This window comes from Martes martes (genome assembly GCF_963455335.1).
Source record: "Martes martes genome assembly, chromosome: 1".
Taxonomy (NCBI): Eukaryota; Metazoa; Chordata; class Mammalia; order Carnivora; family Mustelidae; genus Martes; species Martes martes.
The window spans coordinates 134,345,303-134,367,281 of record NC_137888.1 but is presented as its reverse complement, the minus strand read 5'-3'; the positions used below and the strand labels follow the sequence as shown (position 1 = coordinate 134,367,281).

General features: G+C 40.0%; 1 protein-coding gene across 1 annotated transcript in view; it reads right to left on the bottom strand.

Annotated features, from left to right (window-relative positions):
• KCNH8 (potassium voltage-gated channel subfamily H member 8) overlaps positions 1-21,979 on the bottom strand; it is a gene marked incomplete at both ends in the record, with an annotated part of 371,995 nt that overhangs the window by 42,338 nt on the left and 307,678 nt on the right. The window contains 3 exons of the mRNA XM_080813771.1: positions 10,310-10,524; positions 16,535-16,784; positions 17,652-17,851. Of these exons, the coding sequence (XP_080669897.1) occupies positions 10,310-10,524; positions 16,535-16,784; positions 17,652-17,851 (665 nt within the window). The remainder of the gene's footprint in view (positions 1-10,309; positions 10,525-16,534; positions 16,785-17,651; positions 17,852-21,979) is intronic.

Here is a 21,979-nt window from a genome sequence, read left to right as displayed (position 1 = left end):
ATTCACTGCTCTAGGATAAAGGGACAGAGGAAAAGTGTATAACTTCGCTTTGTTGGATGTACTTACACTAAGTTTCCATTGGGTTTAGGATTCAGTTGGCATGGGACAGAAGTTGCAGTTTCTGACCTCCTTTGCTTCCTTGTGGAAGGATTGGACCAGTTTTTACCTCTCTCGTCTTTACCTAGTCTCCTTATCTAGGACATGCACTGAGCAACTTGACTCCAAGAGTATGGTGAGAGTTAACAGAAGGCAATGTTTGTAAAGTGCTTAGCATACAGCTTGGTTCAAAGGAGCTATTATACCATTAGCAGCATCGACGTCATCTTCACTTCATAGAGCCTTGTCAAGAGGGTGGGCTCTGTTACCCTCATCTACAGCTGAACTTGAGGGCAGGCTCTGGGCTTCTATGGTGGCTGAAACAACCATCAAAAATGGAGTGGGGAATGGAGGACCCCGGGTAACAGTGGGGCCACGTGGACGATTCCTGGTGGTTGCAGCCTAGGTAGTTTTTCATTCTGAAGGAATGGGCATAAGTCGAGTCTTTGAGTGTGTGTGTGTGTGTGTGTGTGTGTGTGTGTGTGTATGCAAATGGGACACTTTGTTATAGGCTGAATGAACATCTGCTGCTCCCTGCAGGATGGAAGTAACCAGAAAAGAAGGGAAAGAAAGACTTTTTGTCTCGCTTATGGGATGACAGGTGGCCTTTTATCCTCTGACTTTCTCAACTCGGCTAACCCCTGCTTTCCCCAAAGAGCTCAAAAATCTAAATGTTCACTGTTCAACCTGAAAACATAAGCTGAAATACCTCAAAATGTGGCTGATCTCTTTGCATGATATGTCTCATGCTGTTTGACTGACAAATGCTACACAGGACAGAATTCACCCATGAAACAAGAGCCCATTCAGGGTGGTTTAAAGCATTTTATGTGTCCTCTACTTTATTTGTTTTTATTTTTTAATACGTGTTTAAATAAGACTTGTTTTCTAAGGAAATGTTGCTGCGATATGATTGCACAGCCTACGATGATGTGATTCCCCACAGTTCATACAATCACTGGTTTTGCTTCATTTGTCCGACAACTACCTCTGACCACCCACCACTTTTCTGGATCTTTCTTATCTCAACTCTTCAGTCCATGGGTTGCCATGGAAACCATCATACTATTACAGTGTGGTCCCCCTCCCTCTTTGACCCCCTCACACAAACACTCCCACACACAATAATTGATGAAGCCTGAGCAGCACTTGACTAGAGCTGAACCACTCGGTCCTACAGGAATCTAGAATCAACCAAGAAAGCTTCATCTACTCCCCACTTGAACTGAGGAGTTGCTATCTGTGACCATTTCTTGCCATTTGGACAGGAAAGAAAGATGACTGAAGGAGAGAGAAATGGAGAAGCAAGGAAAAATAAGAAATGTGGAGAAAATCCAACCTAACCCAATTATAAGAATTCCAGAGACCCAGGTGTGTGCCTGTGCACGTGTGTGTATTTCATTTAATCCCCTAGGATACTGGGAATCCTTACAATAAATCTCCTCTGACTCTGATGCTCTATTTGAGTTGGATTTTTATTGCATACAGTCAATGCCCTTATTCTAAATTGCCCCCAAACTTACTAGGATCCTCAGGCCCTTTGCCAATGCCCCATACTAGCTCTGTTTTAAAAGAAGGATGTAAAAAAGAATCAGTCTGTAGTTAGAGAAGAGGTTAAAAATAACCTTTTTTCATCCTAGGAGTATGGAGCCTTCATCTCTCTGAGGCAGGAGAAAGAAAATCTCAAGGTTAGAGAGGAATGGGTCCAGTGGAGTTCATTCCATCCCGAGATCTTTCAGGGGGAAACAGATGGGGACTGGACTGATGGTAATGGGGGAAATGAAACATTAAGGCTGGGTAATCGCTAGAAGAAAAGAGGACACTGAGAGTCTTTTTGCTGCAGTCAAAGCAAGTGAGAGGTTCATTAGGTGCCAGAAATTCAACAACAATCTTCATTTACTGAAAGCCATGAACGTCAACACAATGCTGGGCTCTGGGGACCCTACCAAAAATGCAATCTTTTTCCTTCAAGGTAATATGTTTGCCGCAACTTCTGCACGCACAGAAAGACCAGTATGAGAAAAGTTTCAGAACCTAGGAAGTATACTGGGTACAAGTAGAATTTCTAGGCCGTTATTTACTGAGCTTTTCCTATCATATCTGACACCATCTTAAACACCATTAAACTGTATGCAGGTAAAACAATTGACTATAAGACATTTCTTATAGAGAGAGTATCCTAAAATACACAACTGACAAAACACCTGTTGCTCCCAGGATAGCAGGGAAAGCTGACATGATCAGATGACACGAGAGTCCTTCAACATGCAATTTTCAAGGAACAATTACCTCAAAAAGGCACAGAATTAATTATGTTCTCTTATTACACAAAACTGGGCTGCAGATGCACACCTACAAACAGGCTACTCTTGAAAAGCTAAGTATCTGGGCTGCCAGATACGATTTTTTACATTATTATCATTCGGTAAATCATTCTCAAGAAAATTGCTTCCAAGTAGCCTAATCTTATTCCAGTCTGAAATGGGGACTAAATTTAAACCAAGTCCCTCCTTTGGAAATAGCTCTCTTTTCAGTACAATCTCAAATTAAATTGTAATATAGTCACATAGGCGGCAAGGATGTTGGCAAATCATAGACTTCACCTGGAAGATCTACCCAGGCTTGTTTTTATCTACGGGAGGAAGCAGAGTCAAACCTCATGGATATAGTACAGCTTAATTACTTAAGAAATTGTTCAGGGCCAAGTGGTCCAATGGACACATTTCAATAGTACTTGGGAATTAGATACTTTTTCCACTGCTATTTGTGTTTGAGATAGGGGCTGCCTGTTGAAAACGTCAAACAAAATAAAGATTCACCTCGGGGCGGGGGAGGTGGCGCCTGGGTGGCTCAGTGGTTAAAGCCTCTGCCTTCGGCTCAGGTCAGGATCTCAGCGTCCTGGGATCGAGCCCCACATCAGGCTCTCTGCTCAGCGGGGAGCCTGCTTCCCCCTCTCTCTCTGCCTGCCTCTCTGCCTACTTGTGATCTCTGTCAAATTAATAAATAAAATCTTTAAAAAAAAAAAAGATTCGCCTCGGTATATGAAAGACATGGGGTCTAGACCCAGATGGAAATATGAATTCACATTCAGATACCACTGAAGCTAACGTTAAAGACCATGAGATTTACTTGAGCCGATTCCACCACACACATTAGAGACCTTATACCTCACAGCTAACCGTGCAGTGCAGCAGACCCATGTGTTACGCTTTGATGAAGTATTTTATAAACACAGATCAGCTGCTTTGCTAAACCCTGGAATTATCCACATGTAAATTCGTTTCACACAGGAAGTTTGTAGTCTTATACCCTAGGCAATAAATGTGAGGTGAATAACAGTCCAGCATGATTTAATGGTTAAAAGTATTGATTCTCTACTTTCTGGGGGGCATTAGTGTTATAACATTTCATCTATTTTTACAGAAAATATGTGTGTGCTTAGATTTGAAGGCAGATCCTTTTTCATCCTAATACAACTTACTATCCCAGACTACCTGAAGGAATTACATTACCTATATTGCAAGAGGTTGTTTTTGTTTTTTTTTTCCCCCCTTATTATTCAGCTTAAATTCCTCCTATGGCTCTTGAAAACCTCTCATCTTAAATTTGAGGGAAGAGAAAAACAGCCTTTCCAACTTAGGTATTTTTTCAGTATGTTCTTTTAAATCTTAACTACGATACTTTTTTTGGCTTTGTTACTTCTTAGGAATGTAATTCTGAATTCTCTTAACTTTTCATTTTATTTTATTTTTTGAGTACACCATACGCCCAACGTAGGGCTTGAACTCACGACCCCGATATCAAGAGTCGTTTGTTCTACCGACTGAGCCAGCCAGGTGTTCCTCTTAAATTTCATTTCATTTTATTTTATTTTTTAAAGATTTTATTTATTTATTTGACAGAGCGAGAGAGATCACAAGTAGGCAGAGAGGCAGACAGAGAGAGGGGGAAGCAGGCTCCCTGCTGAGCAGAGAGCCCGATGTGGGGCTTGATCCCAGGACTGGGATCATGACCTGAGCCGAAGGCAGAGGCTTAACCCAATGAGCCACCCAGGTGCCCCAAATTTCATTTTAAATTACATTTCAAGGCTATGTGGCTGCGTCTTCAGGACTTTATTCATTTTCTCAAAATTTCACTTAAGTTCCAGTTCCCAAAGTAAACTTTCTGAAATTCATTCATTCACTCATTGAATGTATATTAAATGTTAATTCTACATTAGGCTCTGACTTAGGCACTGAGGCTACAGTCTAGAATAAAACAAAGCCCACATAAAGTAGACATTCTGATAGAAAAAACTGGCCATGAACAAGCAAATATACATATTAAAAGAACTTCAGATCTTGCTAAAAGCTCTGAAAAAGACCAACAAGGTGATATGCCAGAGGATACGCTGGAGAGGCAAACTCCAGAGCAGGTGGTCAGGTGAGGCAGGAGGAGCAGCCCTGCAGGAAGGGAAAGCGGGCCAGTTTGCTGGAGTGTGAGCTGGACTCAAGATGTCATTGGATGGATCTGAAAGGCCAGCACGTGTTGGAATGCATAGGATCTCCAAAGTTATGGTCAGAAGTCTGGATTTTATTAACAGTCTGTGGGGATCCATTGAAAAATTTTGAGCAATAGAATGACATGATCCAATTTATTGTTTTGGATAGGTTGCTTCTGGACCCTTGAGGAGAGAGGGTGGTAGGGGAATAAGAATAGAGGCAGGAGGACCACTCAGGATACCACTTCTCGTGTGTCATGGTCAGATTCTTTCAGCACCCACCACACCTACATGCACACACACACACACACACACACACCCCACAGGCTGGTGATGGCAAGTTGACTCTTCAATTACTATGAAAATTTGCATTCCACTATATTTATTTATATATGTTCTAACTACTGTATATGATCACTCTGGAACTTTTGCAATAAATTATGGTTATATTTGCATTTGCTTCACTTGAGGGTCACTTGAGAATTTGCAGTGTTCAATTTTTATAACTATGCTATTTAAGCATGGTGCTTGGTCTATATAGAGAGTAGATGTAGATTGTGGGGAGCTGGGATGTTAAGGTAATGTGGAAGGTTTTTTTTTTTTTAATTTATTTATTTGTTTGACAGACAGATTACAAGTAGGCAGAGAGGCAGGCAGAGAGAGAGAGAGAGGAGGAGGCAGGCTCCCCACTGAGCAGGGAGCCCGATGCAGGGCTCGACCATGACCTGACCTGAGCCGAAGGCAGAGGCTTTAATCCACTGAGCCACCTAGGTGCCCCAGTAATGTGGAAGTTTTAAGCAGCTATGATAGGTCAGCACCTTAAACAACCACAGTATGATCAAATGCGTCCAAGTGGGAAGAAGCTGCTGAATGTGAACATCCTCGGGGGCTCCCTTGTCTCTGCCCCAGGAGCCTTCCCTGAACTTTGCTGTAGCCTCTTGTGCTATATTGGAGATGGGCATTCAAAGTCCTTCTCCTAGAGGTCACTGACCCTCAAGAAACTGGGGAAACACCCCTTCCTCTACTAAAGAGGTGGAAAGTCTGAAGGAGGAGACTTTATTTTTTTTTAAGCTGATCAGATTACATGACAAAGAGAAATTGAGGGAAAATGAGGTAACACTTAAAATTGAATAGGTTTCATCATTGCTAAACCCCTCAGTAAGAATTTATCTTTCCTTTTTAAAAAAAAACTATTTTATTTACTTATTTGACAAAGACACAGCGAGAGAGGGAACACAAGCAAGGGGAGGGGCAGAAGGAGAAGCAGGCTTCCGGCTGAGCAGGGAGGGAGCCCGATGCAGGACCAGATCCCAGGACCCTGGGATCATAACCTGAGCCAAAGGCAGACACTGAACAACTGAGCTACCCAGGCACTCCTAGAATTTCTCATTCTTTTTCAACAATCATTGCTGTTTGTTGCTCCATAACCATGATACCACCCGTCAGTCAGTGTCTACCACGTGAGAAGCACATCGGTATTTATATGTAGCCATATCAATATCTGATTTTCAGTGTATTAGCATTATTAACTTTTGAAAACAGGTATTTTAGATACTCATCAATCATTGTATTTGTTTTATCACAAATTCAAAATTCTTATATTAAGGCACTAAATTTCATAATCAACAACAAACAAGTTTGAGCTAAAGCCAATTTTATAGGGTCTACCATGAGAAGCAGTGAAGCAAATTTCTCATAATCTGCATGGAAAGAAATAGCTAAATTAATCCACGTCATTGTTGGAGCTATCCAGGAGCTATAAATAAATAAGGCAAAGATAGAAAACACAGGGTGCCTCTGATGCATAATTAGTATGAGGTCCAAACCATGCTAGCTAGCCTTTCCATAAACTAGAATATTATATATTTTAGTTAATTTTCCTACGAGAATTGAATGAGCTGTAATTCTAAAGTTACATAATTTATCATAAATCTAGGAGTTACATCATACCACGGCTACATACATATCCCTTCTAAATTTTGACTTTTTTTTTAAGAGATTTTATTTATTTGACAGACAGAGATCACAAGTAGGCAGAGAGGCAGGCAGAAAGAGAGGAGGAAGCAGGCTCCCTGCTGAGCAGAGAGCCAGAGGTGGGGCTCGATCCCAGGACCCCGGGATCATGACCTGAGCCGAAGGCAGAGGCTTTAAACCACTGAACCACCCAGGCACCCCTAATTTTTAACTATTTCTTAAAATGCTTTTCTGATCTTTATTTCAAAATGGGTTGACCATCAGTCTTCTCTTTACCCTGATGTTCTGTGTCACCTAATAATGTGTAAGTTCCAAGGGGTACCAGGTGAATCCAGAGGCAAAATGAGAAAGACAAAAGGCAGCCAAAGAGTGGGGGTTAAACTAATACATATCAGAAATAATGGGGAATTGGAGATAAAGAGAGAGCAAGAAAAAGAGAGTGATGAGAGCAGGAAGAAAGGGCTGAACAATGCAGCAGAATGGCCACTTGATTTTTAAGAATAAGGATATATAGATATCTTACATTTATATTGTTTGTATTTCCATTATGCAAATGTTCCTTCCTCTACCACCCACTGATCACCAAAGGCTTTAACCCACTAAAAGTCCTGTGTGATTAGATATTTTTGTTTGTGTGTACATGGAAATTAAGGAAAGATGCTGGGTATCCCATTGATCTTACAGCAGAGTTGCAAAGCAAGAATTCACAACCATAGGTCACCATCAGAATACAAATGTGCCGTGAAGTTGGAGTACACTTACAAAGACCAGAAGACTTTTCCCCCAGGGTATGGAATTATGGGGAAGGTGGCCCAAATGTATCGAGCCTTTGGAAGGCATACCATCCCAACATCTTGAAGGTATACATATGTGTATATATATATGTGTGTGTGTGTGTGTGTGTATAAAAATATATACATATATATATATACATAAATATAAATATACAGAGAGATTGAGAGAGAGAAGTTTTGAGTGATAAATGACTAGGAAAAAAACAAAACAATAAAGGTTTCAGGGGTAAGTTCCAGTTCCCATTTGCCCTTAAAAATGTAGCTGAAAAGAAGCAATACTTCTGGTTCCAGCTGTAATAAAAGAGCTTTTATTGAACGAACCCTCGAGTAAAAAATAAAGCTGGACAAAATGCATAAAATAACAGTTTGAAAGCACTGGAGCAGTCAGCTTAGGGAAAACTTGAAGGGCCGCGGTCCCTGAGAGAAGAGGGGCACACCAACGCGCGCTCTGCATTTACCCAGGCATCTTCTGGAGAGAACTCGCTATTTCGTTGTGAGAGGGAATAGAGCAGAACAGAAAGGAGTCATCTTCCTGGCAAAGGAAACTGAGATGACATTCAGGTGATACCAAAACCCCTGGGATTTGAAGAGTAGAAGCCCAGGGAGCAGGTAACTGCATCCGTGTGAACTTGGACACATGAGCCAGCTGCTAACATGAACGTATGCACAGTGCAGTGCTCCAAGACACTCAGAAGATGAGAGCACCTAGGAGGAGCAGAGATTTCAGCCACAATGGGTGCTGAGGAGATGGAGGGAAGTTCAAGCCCCACCAAACAGGAGAGGCCCTGGTAAACGTCTCAGGCTTTCAGCTGAGATTCCAGAAAAAGCACGTCTTAAGCGTGGAGGCTGTAGCCCTAGATGATGGGCAAAGCTGAACAGAGCAGCCTAACAAAACCTAAGAGGAACTCTGGGCAAGATGAAATTGGTTTGTTGGAACTCTGTCTGCCAAGAGAAAACCTTACCCGAGTGGAGGAAAATAATAGAATAATTTTCATAAGACACATCTACATTTAAACAAAAGTATGACATCTGCTAAAAAGAAGGAACCAAATGGCCACAACAAAACAAAACAACGCAAGAGAAAGAACAGATAATGAAAATAATCCCACAGGCAATTCAAGTATGGGAGTCTAAAAATCACTCCAATTCATGTTCCGGCACATAGATAAAAGGGGATAAAAGATTTGATCAGAGATACAGATCCTTAAAAAGGAATCAAATAAAAAGAACATAGGGCTTGCGATCCATATCTTCCACTTTAATAGGCCTAGGCATGTTGGCTTTTTCTCTCTTCCTGGATTTCTTCTTTCCTTTCTGATTCCTTCCTCCCTCTAGCACACTTCCACACTTCAAAAATAATTGTCCCATTAGGTTGTCTTAGAGAGTACAAAAGACAACTGTAGTTTCAAAAGTCCATGTGTCAAGGGGCACCTGGGTGGTTCAGTCGGTTAAGCATCTGATTCTTGATTTTGATTCAAGTTATGATCTCAGGGTGGTGGGATCAAGCCCTACTGTGTGCTCAATGGGGAGTCTGCTTGAGATGCTCCCTCTCCCTCTCCCTCTGCCCCTCCCCCCATGTTCTCTCTGTCTAAAATAAATAAATAAATACATCTTAAAAAAAATAAGTCCATCTGTTGAATCAGAAGATATGAAAAGTGTCTTCAGCAGAGACAACATAACTAATAGTGTATAAAATGACAGCTATCTGTGTTCAGACTCTGTCCCAGTCACCTACAAGTCTGTGTGACTACACACAAGTTACTTAGCCATTCTCAATCTGTTTTCTTTTCCATACAGATTGATCGATACTTACCTTACAAAATCATTTTAAGCACTAAATGAGATGCTTTATCTAGGCAGAGTGCTTAGCACAAACAGATTCCCAACATCATTTTAAGCACTAAATGAGATGCTTTATCTAGGCAGAGTGCTTAGCACAAACAGATTCCCAACAAATACTGATACCTCCTTTTCTGTTTGCTATCATCTATAGAGAGCACACATTCAAAATTCGTTAGTCTTGAACTTCAGAATGGGATACCATCTATGTATTGACTGTCACTTGATATCCTCAATGAAGATGAAGTGATATACAACTTATATTCTTTACCTTTTAAAGTGAGGAATATTAATGACTAACAAAATGCCTACATAATATAGGTTAGTCAAAACAATAGTTCCTTGAAGTCTCAGGGGAAAAAAAAATTGAGTATTGCAAATATCTGGGACAAAACTCAAGGCAGCAATCAAGGCTTTTGTTGTTACAGAACACTATTCATGCTCTGGCTTGCCTTTCAACAATCATGCCTATTAAATCATTTGTGTCTCTGACACATGTAATGAAGTCATGTTCGCGATCAGCTTAATCCCAGGATGCAGTGTAGCACCTATTTTGCTAGGAAAGCTGTTTGTATAAACTGAAACATGCAGCAAATTTATAATTTCATAAAATGCTCATTATGCTTTCAGCGTGGACAATCTTTGGCTTGAATCTTTTTATGCATATTTAGTCATTTTAAGATAGACTGTTTTGGGTACTGGTTAAGAAAAAGATTATTTTTAAGCAAACTCCCTAACAAGCAAGCAGAATAGTAAATAGTTACAAACACAGCAAACTCTGAGCCATATATTCTATCTGGAAATCTTTAAATTCTGGAGAAAACACACAACTGCAGCTAAATATTATACGTCACTGAAATTGACTCTAGTTATAAGTGCATGAAGGTAAACAAGAAAGAAACTGAATAAAGGGAGGTCATCTATAAACAATACTTTTCTAGAATGTTGATAAATTCCACCCTTGACTTCTAGCTAATTATTTTGTTGTTCAACTAGTGGCTGAATAATCATACCTTATCCATTCAGAGACTTTCACAAGGGAAGTCATGACATGGGCTTTTATTGTTATAAATGATCTCCAGGCCCCATGGCTTAGATCTCAGCATTAATTAGAAGTAAGACTTACATCACTCTCATGACCTTCTCGAAGGTTGTATGTGAGGTCATGCTGAATGTCTTCCATGAATTTGTGAGCATATTCTGGGTAAAGGTCTAGCACTTCAAAGAGTCCTTTGAGGATGATACACTGAAGATCACAGTAGGTTAAAGCCTTCACATCTGCATTGGTCTTGATCACTTGGTCCTTAATTGATAGGTTTGCTCCAATTAAGTCCCCTTTCCCTTGAAACAGTGAAAAAAAGAGACATGTCACTTCCAAAGAAAAGCAAGCTGGGACTGGAAACTTCATTTCACTTACAGGCTTCCCTTCTCTGAGATGACACTGCAAAAGAAAAAGACACCTTCATCTCCGCAGCACTGAGATATGGGGCCTGGTATTTGTTTGGTGGGGAAGCTTCCTGTACCCAGTAGAATGTTTACAGCCATCTCATATTCCCAACCCCCAGCAGTGACCACCGAAAATATCTTCTGACATTGTCAAATGCCCCCTGGCAGGCACAACTGCTCCTGGTTGAGAACGGTGGTCTGGGGTATAAGAACTAGGAGAGCAGAGTTGGGAACGGTCGGTGATAGATGGGCTTCAGACAGCTCCTCATGGCATTCGATAAATGACTTTAGACAAAGCAGTTGACATTTTTGTCACAGTTGCCTCAACTATTCAGGAGAAATAATAATGGCTCCAATTTGCAGGGGTCGGGGTGGGGGGGGCGCTGTAGAAGACCATGAAAATGTGTATTAGTAATTTTGATTCTAACACAATAAATGGCTTCATCATCAGCTTGCTAGTACTCAGGTTCTTTTATTTACCTCCGAACACTTCTTACAAGAGAGAGGGTGAGGAGGGAGGAGGTGCTGTCCCTCCCTCGCCTCACAACAGGGTGGGGCACAGAGAGGTAGGGGACATCGAGGACAGTGAAACCTACCAAATGAAAATGTGAAACACAACCATACTTCTAGCACTCTGTGACAGCGCAAAAGGCCGATTTTCCCATCAAAAACGAAAGCAAACAAATAAAAACTAAGCTCGGCTTGCACCACTGCAGGGAGAGACACCCACTACCACTTTGTCACCCGCGCTCCCACCTCACCCAGCACCCCTGCTATTTGCCCTAAAATGCCGCCGCCTCTCAGTCTGAGGCTGGATTCCTCCGCCTAGGAACTAGCTTGCTTCCTTGAGTTTGGATCATATCGGACAATGTATTTGAATCTTTAAAGTCTTTGAGTTCATTTGAATCTATTTAGCCTAGCAGGAAGGTGAGCATCAATGTAAGAGCTAACAAAGAGCTGATTGCAGCTTCAGATATTTTATTTTATTTCTTTTTTTTTTAATTTTTAAAGATTTTATTTATTTGACAGAGAATGACCACAAGTAGGCAGAGAGGCAGGCAGAGAGATGGGGGGGTGGGGAGCAGGCTCCCCACTGAGCAGAGAGCCCAATTCGGGGCTTGATCCCAGAACCCTGAGATCATGACCTGAGCCGAAGGCAGAGGCTTTAACCCACTGAGCCACCCAGGCGCTCCTCGAATTTATTTTAGACACAGCCGTTAATTCACTCGGCATCCGTGTGAGATACGTGAAAGAAAATCCATTCCATCCTCAGACAAACCTAGGTTCACCGCAGAAGTTATATGACCTACGTTCACAGAGGACACTGGCGTGACATTCATGGCTACGACTTAGGAGTTTCTTGGCTTTGTCCTCCTGCCTGGGCTTGAAATTTTATTATTATTTTTTTAATGGCTGCTTTGCTCCATCTCAACAGGGAATCAACAACCAACCATGGACCCACAGAGAAACCACCAAGCAAAGAATATCTTAGGAACCGTATCGAACAAATTGTCCTGTCCCCCATTCAGTTCATTTTTTAACTTACAAATTTTTATTTTTTATTGTGCCCAGCATTTCTGGAAGGAAAGCCTCTGACTTGTAGCAGACTTCAATAAAATTCCGTTTTATTGAATTTCACAGGAAAAGGAAACATGCCAAATTAACCATGAATACTTGAAATATTCATAAATATGTAACAGATAAAAATGGGGCATTTTAAAATTATTGAATTACATCTGAGTATTATCTCTGAAATAACATTAAATTCAAACCTTGAAGATGAGCCTATTTGGCCAAAGGGAAAAAAGGACTAAAATCTGCACTTACAGACGGTCAGGGACTGTACAACCATGTGGTGCTAGAGGATTCAAGTTGGATCTATTGTTGTCCACCCATACTGCTAAACTTGGCAATTTTGTTTCTTCTATGTTTTGTTAGAAATCTAAATTGGGGCTCCTGGGTGGCTCAGTGGTTTAAAGCCTCTGCCTTCGGCTCAGGTCATGATCCCAGGGTCCTGGGATTGAGCCCCGCAACAAGCTCTCTGCTCCGCTGGGAGCCTGCTTCCTCCTCTCTCTCTGCCTGCCTCTCTGCCTACTTGTGATCTCTGTCAAATAAATAAATAAAATATTTTTAAAAAATCTAAATTGGTGCTCAAAAACTCAGCCAGGTGCCAATGTAAGATGTAAATATACCCACGATGCTTTGAATATAGCCAGTTTTGAAATTTGTATATCTAAGGAGAGTTTATCACGATGTGGTATCTTGCTACAAAATGCATTTATATTTTCTATTAAGCAACTGGTGTTCGGAATGACTGTAGGGTCTACATACTTCCATACCTCGGGTGACCACAGCATGGCTATTTAAGCCACGGTGATGCCAGCTATGAAAACAACACCAACATCTTGCCAACCTTGGCACTCTAGAAAGAATCTGCTTATTTATTCATTTAGCGAGTATTTATGAAGCATTGACATGCGAACCGGAACTCGTGTTGAGCCCTGGCACGTGTGCATTGGTAAAGAATAACATGGTCCCTACTCTCACTGATTTTCTGGTCTTGTGGATTTCTCACAACCTAGATTTAGGACTTTGATCTAAGTTTCTTATTTACTCTAGGTCTCAGTATCCTTATTTCTAAAAGAAGAGAAAGACTTCTATGGTCTCTTACTATCCCCATTTTTCAGAATTCTATTACTGGTATTTGCTAACAAGTTACTCTTCCACGGGGTTGCGGGGGGAAGAGGGAGCTGAAGGGGTGCATTGGAAAACCATCTAGGTTAGAGCAATAACAGGCTTTTAATTATAATTAAGCAGACTAATACCATCGTGAAGAGCACATTTATCAGTGCTTTGTCATTTTCTTTTAAACAATAATGAAGAAATTGGTAGAAAAACACAATTACCAGGACATGAAATAAAAGTGTACAAGGCAAACAAATCCCCAGGCATCAGATTAAGAAATGCCTTCGTGTGTTGACTGGACAACTGAGTTGCTTGAATAAGTTATGGCTTAATAGCTGCTTGGTGATTCTTCTTCCTTACAACATTATATATTAATTCATTTTATTGGCACAGTGAACATGTATTAAATATCTACAGATCCAATGTGAAGCCACGTGCTCAAGTTTACCAAAGTCAGTATTGATTTTAATTGGCCCTATAAAACAATATTACCATGGGGAAAATAAAATAGTCAATCTCCATTGAAATAATGTTAATCACAGAGATAAAATATGAATAATTTGTTATCCTTGTTTGGGTTTAGTTCCAATACCACATACAAGTATTTAGAATGGTCATGTGGCAATACGCATTTAGATCACTTTTGATGTTCGACATAGTAGAAATGAAGATGTGAAAATGTTAATCATGAAAATCATAATTTATGGAGGAAATTGGGACTAAGAGCAAAAGGCAATGGATTAAATCTTTCAGCTGTGAGTAGAATTTTTTTAAATAAAAAATCCAGCTGAATTATGTATTACAAACAATGTTAATTACCTAAAAGCCATTGAATTTGTACCTATTATGTTCTAATGTTATGAACGATACCTTCATATTTCATTCCTAGAATTGTTGCTAGTTACCGAATGTAAAAATACACCAAGATTGTAGAAAAAAAAAACAGATTACAGATTAAATATATATATTTAAACATAGTACAAATGAAGACATGTGCTCGCTTCGGCAGCACATATACTAAAACATAGTACATTATTTTTGCTTACAAGCATATCAAACCACATAGTTTTGGAAAAATAACTATATGCCCTCTTAAAACCAGGCTATGTCAATAGGCAGACTATAAAACTGACATGGTCCTAAGGAAACCCATGGAAAAGTATTTCATGATTAAAGATGAGTTTTGGAAGCAAATTTAGAAATAACTGTCAATTTTAATTTAGAATCACAAAATAATAGAATGCCATTAACTTTGCAAAGTTGATAAGTGAGCAGGAATGTTAAATTCTCCTTTTAAAAACACACACAGAGAGCCTCTTTCTGACATCGATAATGAACAGGCCAAACTGAAAATAAACTCTGTCAGTTGCTACTCTGTACATTTTTTTTTAATGTATTTAAATTCAATTTAGTTAACATTTAGTATATTACTAGTTTCAGGGGTAGAATTTAGTGATTCATCAGTTGCATGTAACACCGAGTGCTCATCCCACCAAGTGCCCTCCTTAATGCCCATCACCCAATCGCCCCAGCCCTTCACTCTCCACCTCCCCATCCAACCTTTCTGTTAAGGAGAAAAAACATAAAAGGCTGAGTCAAGAAATGAGCCAAAGCTTTAAAAGACAAGCCCGGGACACCTGGGTGGCTCAGTGTGTTAAAGCCTCTGCCTTCGGCTCAGGTCATGATCTCGGAGTCCTGGGATCGAGCCCTGAGTCAGGCTCCCTGCTCAGTGGGGAGCCTGCTTCTCCTTCTCCCTCTGCCTCTCCCCTGCTTGTGCTCTCCTTCTCTCTCAAATAAATACATAAAATCTTTAAAAAAATAAATAAAAATAAAATATAAGCCCTACATTTCCCCCAGTTTTATAGTCTGCCTATTGACATAGCAAACTGAGTGAATATGAAGCACTGAAAAGCTCGTGGGTATTTCACTATTCACTAGCCTCCACCATTTCACCTTTGATCAGGGATCATCACACCAACCTAACCCTACCGGGGAACAGTATTTAAATTGGATAATGGACATAAAACACCTGGCTCATATTAGGGATTCAATACATTTTAGTTCTCTTCCCTTTTCCCAAAGTATAATCTGTCTTGAAGCTTATGAACTAGAATCAGTGATAGCAGGTTTATAATGATTATATAGAATAACAGGCATCACTTAGAGGTAGAAAGAGCACTGGAGACAGAGTTAGCTTTGACTTTGGAAAAACAGAGAAAATACCACTCTTGTCTGTCTCTTTGTATTAGAAAGGCTTAAATAAGACCCCATATGTAAACATGTTTTATAAATGGTTAAGTTGTCTATAAATCTTAGTACTTAAATGACATTAAAAATAAATTAGCCTCTTTGAATTAACACAAATCCTAAACGTTGATGTACTCCGTTGGTTTTCAAAATGTATTTGTTGTTTAGGCCACAACCTGACACATTCTTAGGCCTTCAATAAATAATAGTTGAATAAACCAACAAACAAGAGAGAGTGATTTTAAAAGAAGTACACATAAACATGTGAGTAGGAATTTTTCTACATTAACTCCACATGCCATTTTTGTCAGCTGACCTTATATTTCAATGGAAACCAATTATGTCTTAATAGATGGGAGTCAACTTTGTGGTACAAAATCTTCACAGACCATTCTGTGGAATTTCTTTGAGAAAGGAAAAAAAAAAAACTTATGGTCATCTTGACAATATGGGATCAGTGACTGTCGTGAGAGCTTATTCTCAATGCGTAATCATTTTTGCACTATTCTAGTCCAGATGAAATAATTTTTACGTTCTTCTCTGAATTTGTTCTCCACAAAAATATGGAATGCCCTCTTAAAATTGACCAGCTATTTCACCAAAAGGCAGCAGGTATCATGACCAATAATTTGGCTTGAGGAATCAGAAAGAACTGTGTTCATTTTCTTATTATGTTATTTGGAACAAATTAACTTAACTAAAATGCTATTTATTTATTTCTAAAATAGGGTTAAGATTCATACTGCTGGATTTTTAACGAGAATGAAATGATATATTGGATATATATTGAAACTCAGTATGTGGCATAATAATTAATAAACCGTTGGCAAATTAAATCCACTTAAAGAATAACCCTGATCCCATATATTCATCCAGAATTTTCTTACAGGAGCAGTATCCCCCACCCCCAATTTTCTCTTCTTAACTTATGCTCTAGGGTAAAATTTCATGAACCTTTTCAACTCAGACCTACCAAGAATAGCCAGCACCATGCTGTCTTTAAGAACTTCCATGGAGCCTGAGCATACAAAGTAGATGGCCTGCAAAGCATCTCCTTGACGCAGCAGATACTCCCCCGGAGCACAGAAAGAGGTTTTGATGTGCAGAGACAGAGACCTGAGGCAGCCCCGGCTGGCACACTCAAAGAGGGACAACTGCAAGATTTCCTTGTTCAAGTGCATAGTGATGTCAGAACGCAGCTCGTCCGGAAAGTCTTTCAAAAGCTGTCAAGATGAAAGGAGAAATCAAGCTGGGGTAAGTCCGGTCTGATTGATTTACTCTGTAAGAGAAGAGGGGTGTTCTTCCCACTGTTTGACCAACCAGAGTACAGAAGGGGAAGTATATGTCTATTTAACCCCGGGGCGATTATTCAGTGATTGTGACCCCGGTTAGGTACTACTGAAAAAATCAGCTGATAATAAGTCTGGAGAACTGGGATAAATTAATAGAAGACTCTAGAAGGAAAATATATGGCTTCTTGTGACTTGCTTCTCACAAAGACTGTCTCTCAGGACAGAAGATAGGGAATTTGGATGCCCTGGTGTTTCCTCTGGCATCATGATCGTGTCAAGAGAGGAGAAACCAAATAATCACTCAGAAGCGTGGATGACAGTGTGATTGGGGGTTGTAGCAGGTTGCTTTATTGATAGGATACTTTTCTTACAGTAGTGGTCTGGGGTATTCCTGGAAGTCCACAGATAACATATGTGCTGGAAGACGTATGCTTTCTCACTTTGTTCGTTTTAAAGGCACCCAGCAACTTGGTTAATCTAATAATCCAACTTGACACAATTCAGTGCTTCCAAGAATTGACTGTTTCCTTCAAAGAGGGCCAATGAGAATGAAAGACCACCCAGCCGACCAAACTATAAATCAGTGTAAAACATTGGTCCATCCAAAGTGGCATCAAGAAAACCTAAGCCAAAGCAGATGAAAGAAGACGGACTGAGTTTCATGAGGGACTAAAAATTGGAGATAAAGAAGTTGGTGGGTGTGTACTTCTCTTCTGAGACCTGCATTAGAGCACCTTGCTTTTACCTAAGAATATGTGCTTTCTGCCTGAAACCTTTGATACGAGAAATGAACATTACCTCATTTGAATCTATTCCATTGTTGACTGACCAGGTTGTTTGGAAATATTCGAGCATCCTCTGCTTGAGCTGCTGGGGCAGGTGATGGACCCGTATGAAGTCCTTGAGATCCTTAGTTCTAGTGTGATAGAGGGACCATCTGGAATACATCCTCTGTATGATCGCCGTCACATTTCCAAACACCAGGGCATGCATCAAAGCTAGAGAGGACAACACAGCATACATGGGAGAGAACTAGGATGGAGGGGTTCACCCCCTAAGTCTAGATTTACAGTTCATGTATCCTGAATTCAGCGGCGGATGCTTATGTGGCCATGTTGGTACAGCCGTTTTGGTACAGCTACTCTGTCAGAGGGCATCCCGATGCAGTCATTTGAATCCAAATGGCTTGATCGGAGTAAAAACACCTTTTAAGGATACTCAGTAATAGACAAAAGAGGCCCCTCTGATTCACACTTATTCTGTTAGCAGCTTTTCTGGCTACGATAAACTTTTATTTTGTACTTTTTGCATCTAAATTATTTTAAAGTTAAGTATAGTTTAATGGCCATGAGAAAATTATTTTAATATAATCTCATAAAATAAGCTATAAAGTTATAGTTCAATGGTTATCATAATAACAAATACATTTAAAAAACAAGTCTATTAGCGGGGTGCCTGGGTGGCTCAGTCAATTATGTGTCTGATTCTTGATTTTGGCTCAGGTCATGACCTCAGGATCAGGACAGCCCTAATGGGCTCTGCCCTCAGCACAGAGTCTGCTTGTCCCTCTCCCTCCCCTCTCCCACACATCGCCCACTTGCAAGTGCATGCACACATTCAAAAATAAATAAATAAAATCTTAATAAGTCTATTATAACCAGTTAAACTTTATTAGTCTTTCCCCTAAGTCATCACTTAAAATGAGTTTTCAGATATTAAATATAACACATTTTGATCAATAAAGGTATGGAGAAAATTGCTAGAAATGTAATTGAGGATTTTCTGAGCAAGCGGAAGCTGAGATTCCTATGGCTCCCATCACCAGCCTCACTCCAGCCCTGCGTTACTTACATTTTAAGGGAGCTATCAGAAAATCTGAGGCCATTAAAAAAACAAATGCATTCGTAGAGAAAAACAGGTATTCTACTTAGAGTCATCCTTGCCATTCTGAGAGGAGCCAGATGGTGTGTATGTGTGTGTGTGTGCGCGTGTGCGCACGTGTGTGTGTATATATATATATATATATATAGATATATATATATATATGACTCCTGTTTCGATGAGATTTCTCAGAGAGTATTTAATCCCCACTTTCTTGCTGAGACTTCCCCTTTCTCAGAACACCACCAAATTATAATTGGATAGAAGACTTTGTTCACAAGAACTCAAGAGTTGATGGGGTTTGGAGATGGGTCTTCTACTGGGGAAAAAAAAAAGTGATTTCTAGGAATTTCCCACTGTAAGGAGTGGTCAACTATTTTAAAGTCAGAAAAGGTAGGACAAGAATTTGTACTAGTCATTAGTCAAGCAGAATCAGAATGGCCTCTGCAGACACCAGCAGAGAGTCCAAGAAGGCCTTGGACCCACCTGGGGCTGTGGCACTGGGAGAGTTGAAAGCTAGGTGTAGTTGCATTTATGGGCAGATCAGCTCTCAGTGATACTCAGATTTCAGCCCAGACCCCCATCCTGGATAGGATTGACAATGAGGTAAGCTCAGGGGTTCGGTGAAACCATCTGTTTCAACAGTTTTTGGTTTAAAAAAAAAAAAGACTAAAAATTTAGTAGTTTGTCTATTAGGATCTATCAAACTGTCCCTGTACCAAAATCTCAATGTCCAAGGAGATCTGTTAAAGTTTCTTAGCATCAAAATGGATACATTAGTGCAAATGTGTCAATACATTACTGCATCTATCTTCCTGAATCTCTGTCCTATTTCAAGGTAGCCCCAAATAAAATTCTTTCTTTCCTCTACAGTTGCCATAAATTAGTGACCACTGGCATGCTATCTGCAATCTAATCTAACACTGGAATGAAAATTCTTTCTGGTTCTATATCATCATTTCTCTATGGAAGATACGGTCACCACGCCTATAAAGATGGTAACCATAAGGAAGCCCTTGAGAATGAGGTTAAACTTAGGGTGATATACAGGAGGAATATAATGTTGCAGAGAGAATATGGACTTCAGAATCAGTCACATCAGGATTTGAAACCTGATTTTGGCACTTCCTAACTGTGAACTTGGGAAGATGTATAATTCTCATGGGTGCAGTTCCCTAATGTATAAATGGGCATAGTAGTACCTTACTCACAGGGCTTTTTTGAGATCTAAGGAGTTAATATATATATATTTTAAAAAGTGCCCAATATTTTGTGTGAAAATCAGTGGGCACTCAATTTATGTTCATTTTTCCCATGAGAGTGGAAAGCGTAATCACAAATTTTCAACACACTCAATGGCGTAAAATACGGGGAAAGGACTCAGTTAAGATTTTCCGGTAATCTCTTAAGTGCTTAAGAGTGGTTGTTAGTGGGAATAACTTCTCGATGAAAGAAATTCAAGGAATATTTAATGCTGTATGCCTGCTCCATACAAACATAAGTATATATTCTCCCTAAATTTTCAAAAATCAATGTCTCCCAACAGGTGAAAACTATTCCCAGAAAACTGTTTATTGCCTAATAACTTAGTGTTGAATGGCTCTTGGTAAATTCTAAATAGAGGTCCATTCTTCTGTATGTTTGTTAAAGCACAGTACTTCTGATGTCAAGTACTTTGTTTGGAAGAAGAGACCTCTATTTAAGGTAAACACTCAGGAAAGAAAGGAAACAATTCCACTCCAAGTCAAAGAAATTAAACATCAGTTTCAGGCTCTGTTAATATACTTATGGGCTCAGTGTTTGGAAGCCCTACCATCTGTAAAAGTATAAAATAGTCTTTCATGGAGACTAAACTGAGGACTGAGAACAATTTTATTTCATTTATTTTAACACTGCTTTCCTTAATTATGTGTATGATTTTAACTTTGCTTTGCTTAATTATAATGTGTGTAAAGCACTTAAAGTAAAAGAAGTAATATGTTCAGATCATTTAGCATCCTAATTGTACATTATCAATAAAATGAATTACTGGATTAATTGTAGCATTCTCAGTGTTGTTGGAAAGTCCTCGTCTGCATCCAAGTCACCATAATTTCACAGTCTCATTTCAGCACAGGCCAATACTTCTCATTTAAGTAGTTAAAAAATAAAACCCCCAACTCCCATAATTTTTCAGTTTCCATAATTATTCTGCCTCTCTGTCCTGGTTATCACTCGCACATGGGCAAAGAGTGAATATAACTGTCAGGGCCGAATCATCCCAGCTGCTATGGCAGTTTGACTTCAGAACTGCAATGTCCAGGTCACTCTGAAAGTCATCATTCACTTTTCCTTTTACTCCTAGCAAATCTGATGTATATGATTTTTAAAGTAGCATGCTAGGGCTGCTGCTGAGTGTGCGGGAGGCTCTTCTGCTTTGTGTAGGAATTTTATATCAAATGCATTTTGTAAAATCTCGTTTTAACATTAGGTCTTGGGAGGAACCTCCATAACTGGGGTCTCAGAAGAAAGTCAACAGACCTTAAATGAAAGTGCACTCCTAGAGCTTTGCCTGGCTTTCTTTTTCTTTGGCTCCTTTTTCTTCCTCTTTGTCTTCTCCTTTCCTTTCCCATTTCTCTTCCCTCCCCCACTCTTCCCTTCCCTCTCCCCCCTTTTCCCCTCTCCATTTCTCTCTCTGCATTGTGGGCCACACTGCCCTCTGAGGTATAACGTCCTTGTTGAGTTCCTCCACCAACCATTTTGCAGGGACTTCGTGACTGTTGGCCCCTGATATAAAAGGAGACCAGAGCTCAGGCTTTGGGTAATCTTAGCTGCCTTCCTCCTCTTTCCCACCTACTCACTGACCTGGAATTTTCCACGCCTGCTAGAGTACACTGGGTTGTGGATAGCAGATGGCAGAGAAAACAGAATGAGAACAATTTCCTAAATGACAAATTCAAATGGCAGTGTATACATCTTTAAAAAGCCTGAATTTGTGAACACCATAGCCCATATGGGCCCCAAAAAATTATGTCAGGAGAATATATTTAGGATGAGAGGACCCAAGGAAAGCCTTAACTGTTAGGAATTTCACTTTACCTTTTTTGGGACAAGAATGCCTCATTTAAACGGGACATGTCCTCAAGGATGAGTCACCTTCACTAGGAAGTTTTATCTAACCTCTTAGCCTGAGCCAACAGACCCGTCAATGGGGGCTGACTTGTTAGGTGACTGTGAGTTAGTCATTATTAAATATGATAGAAGAG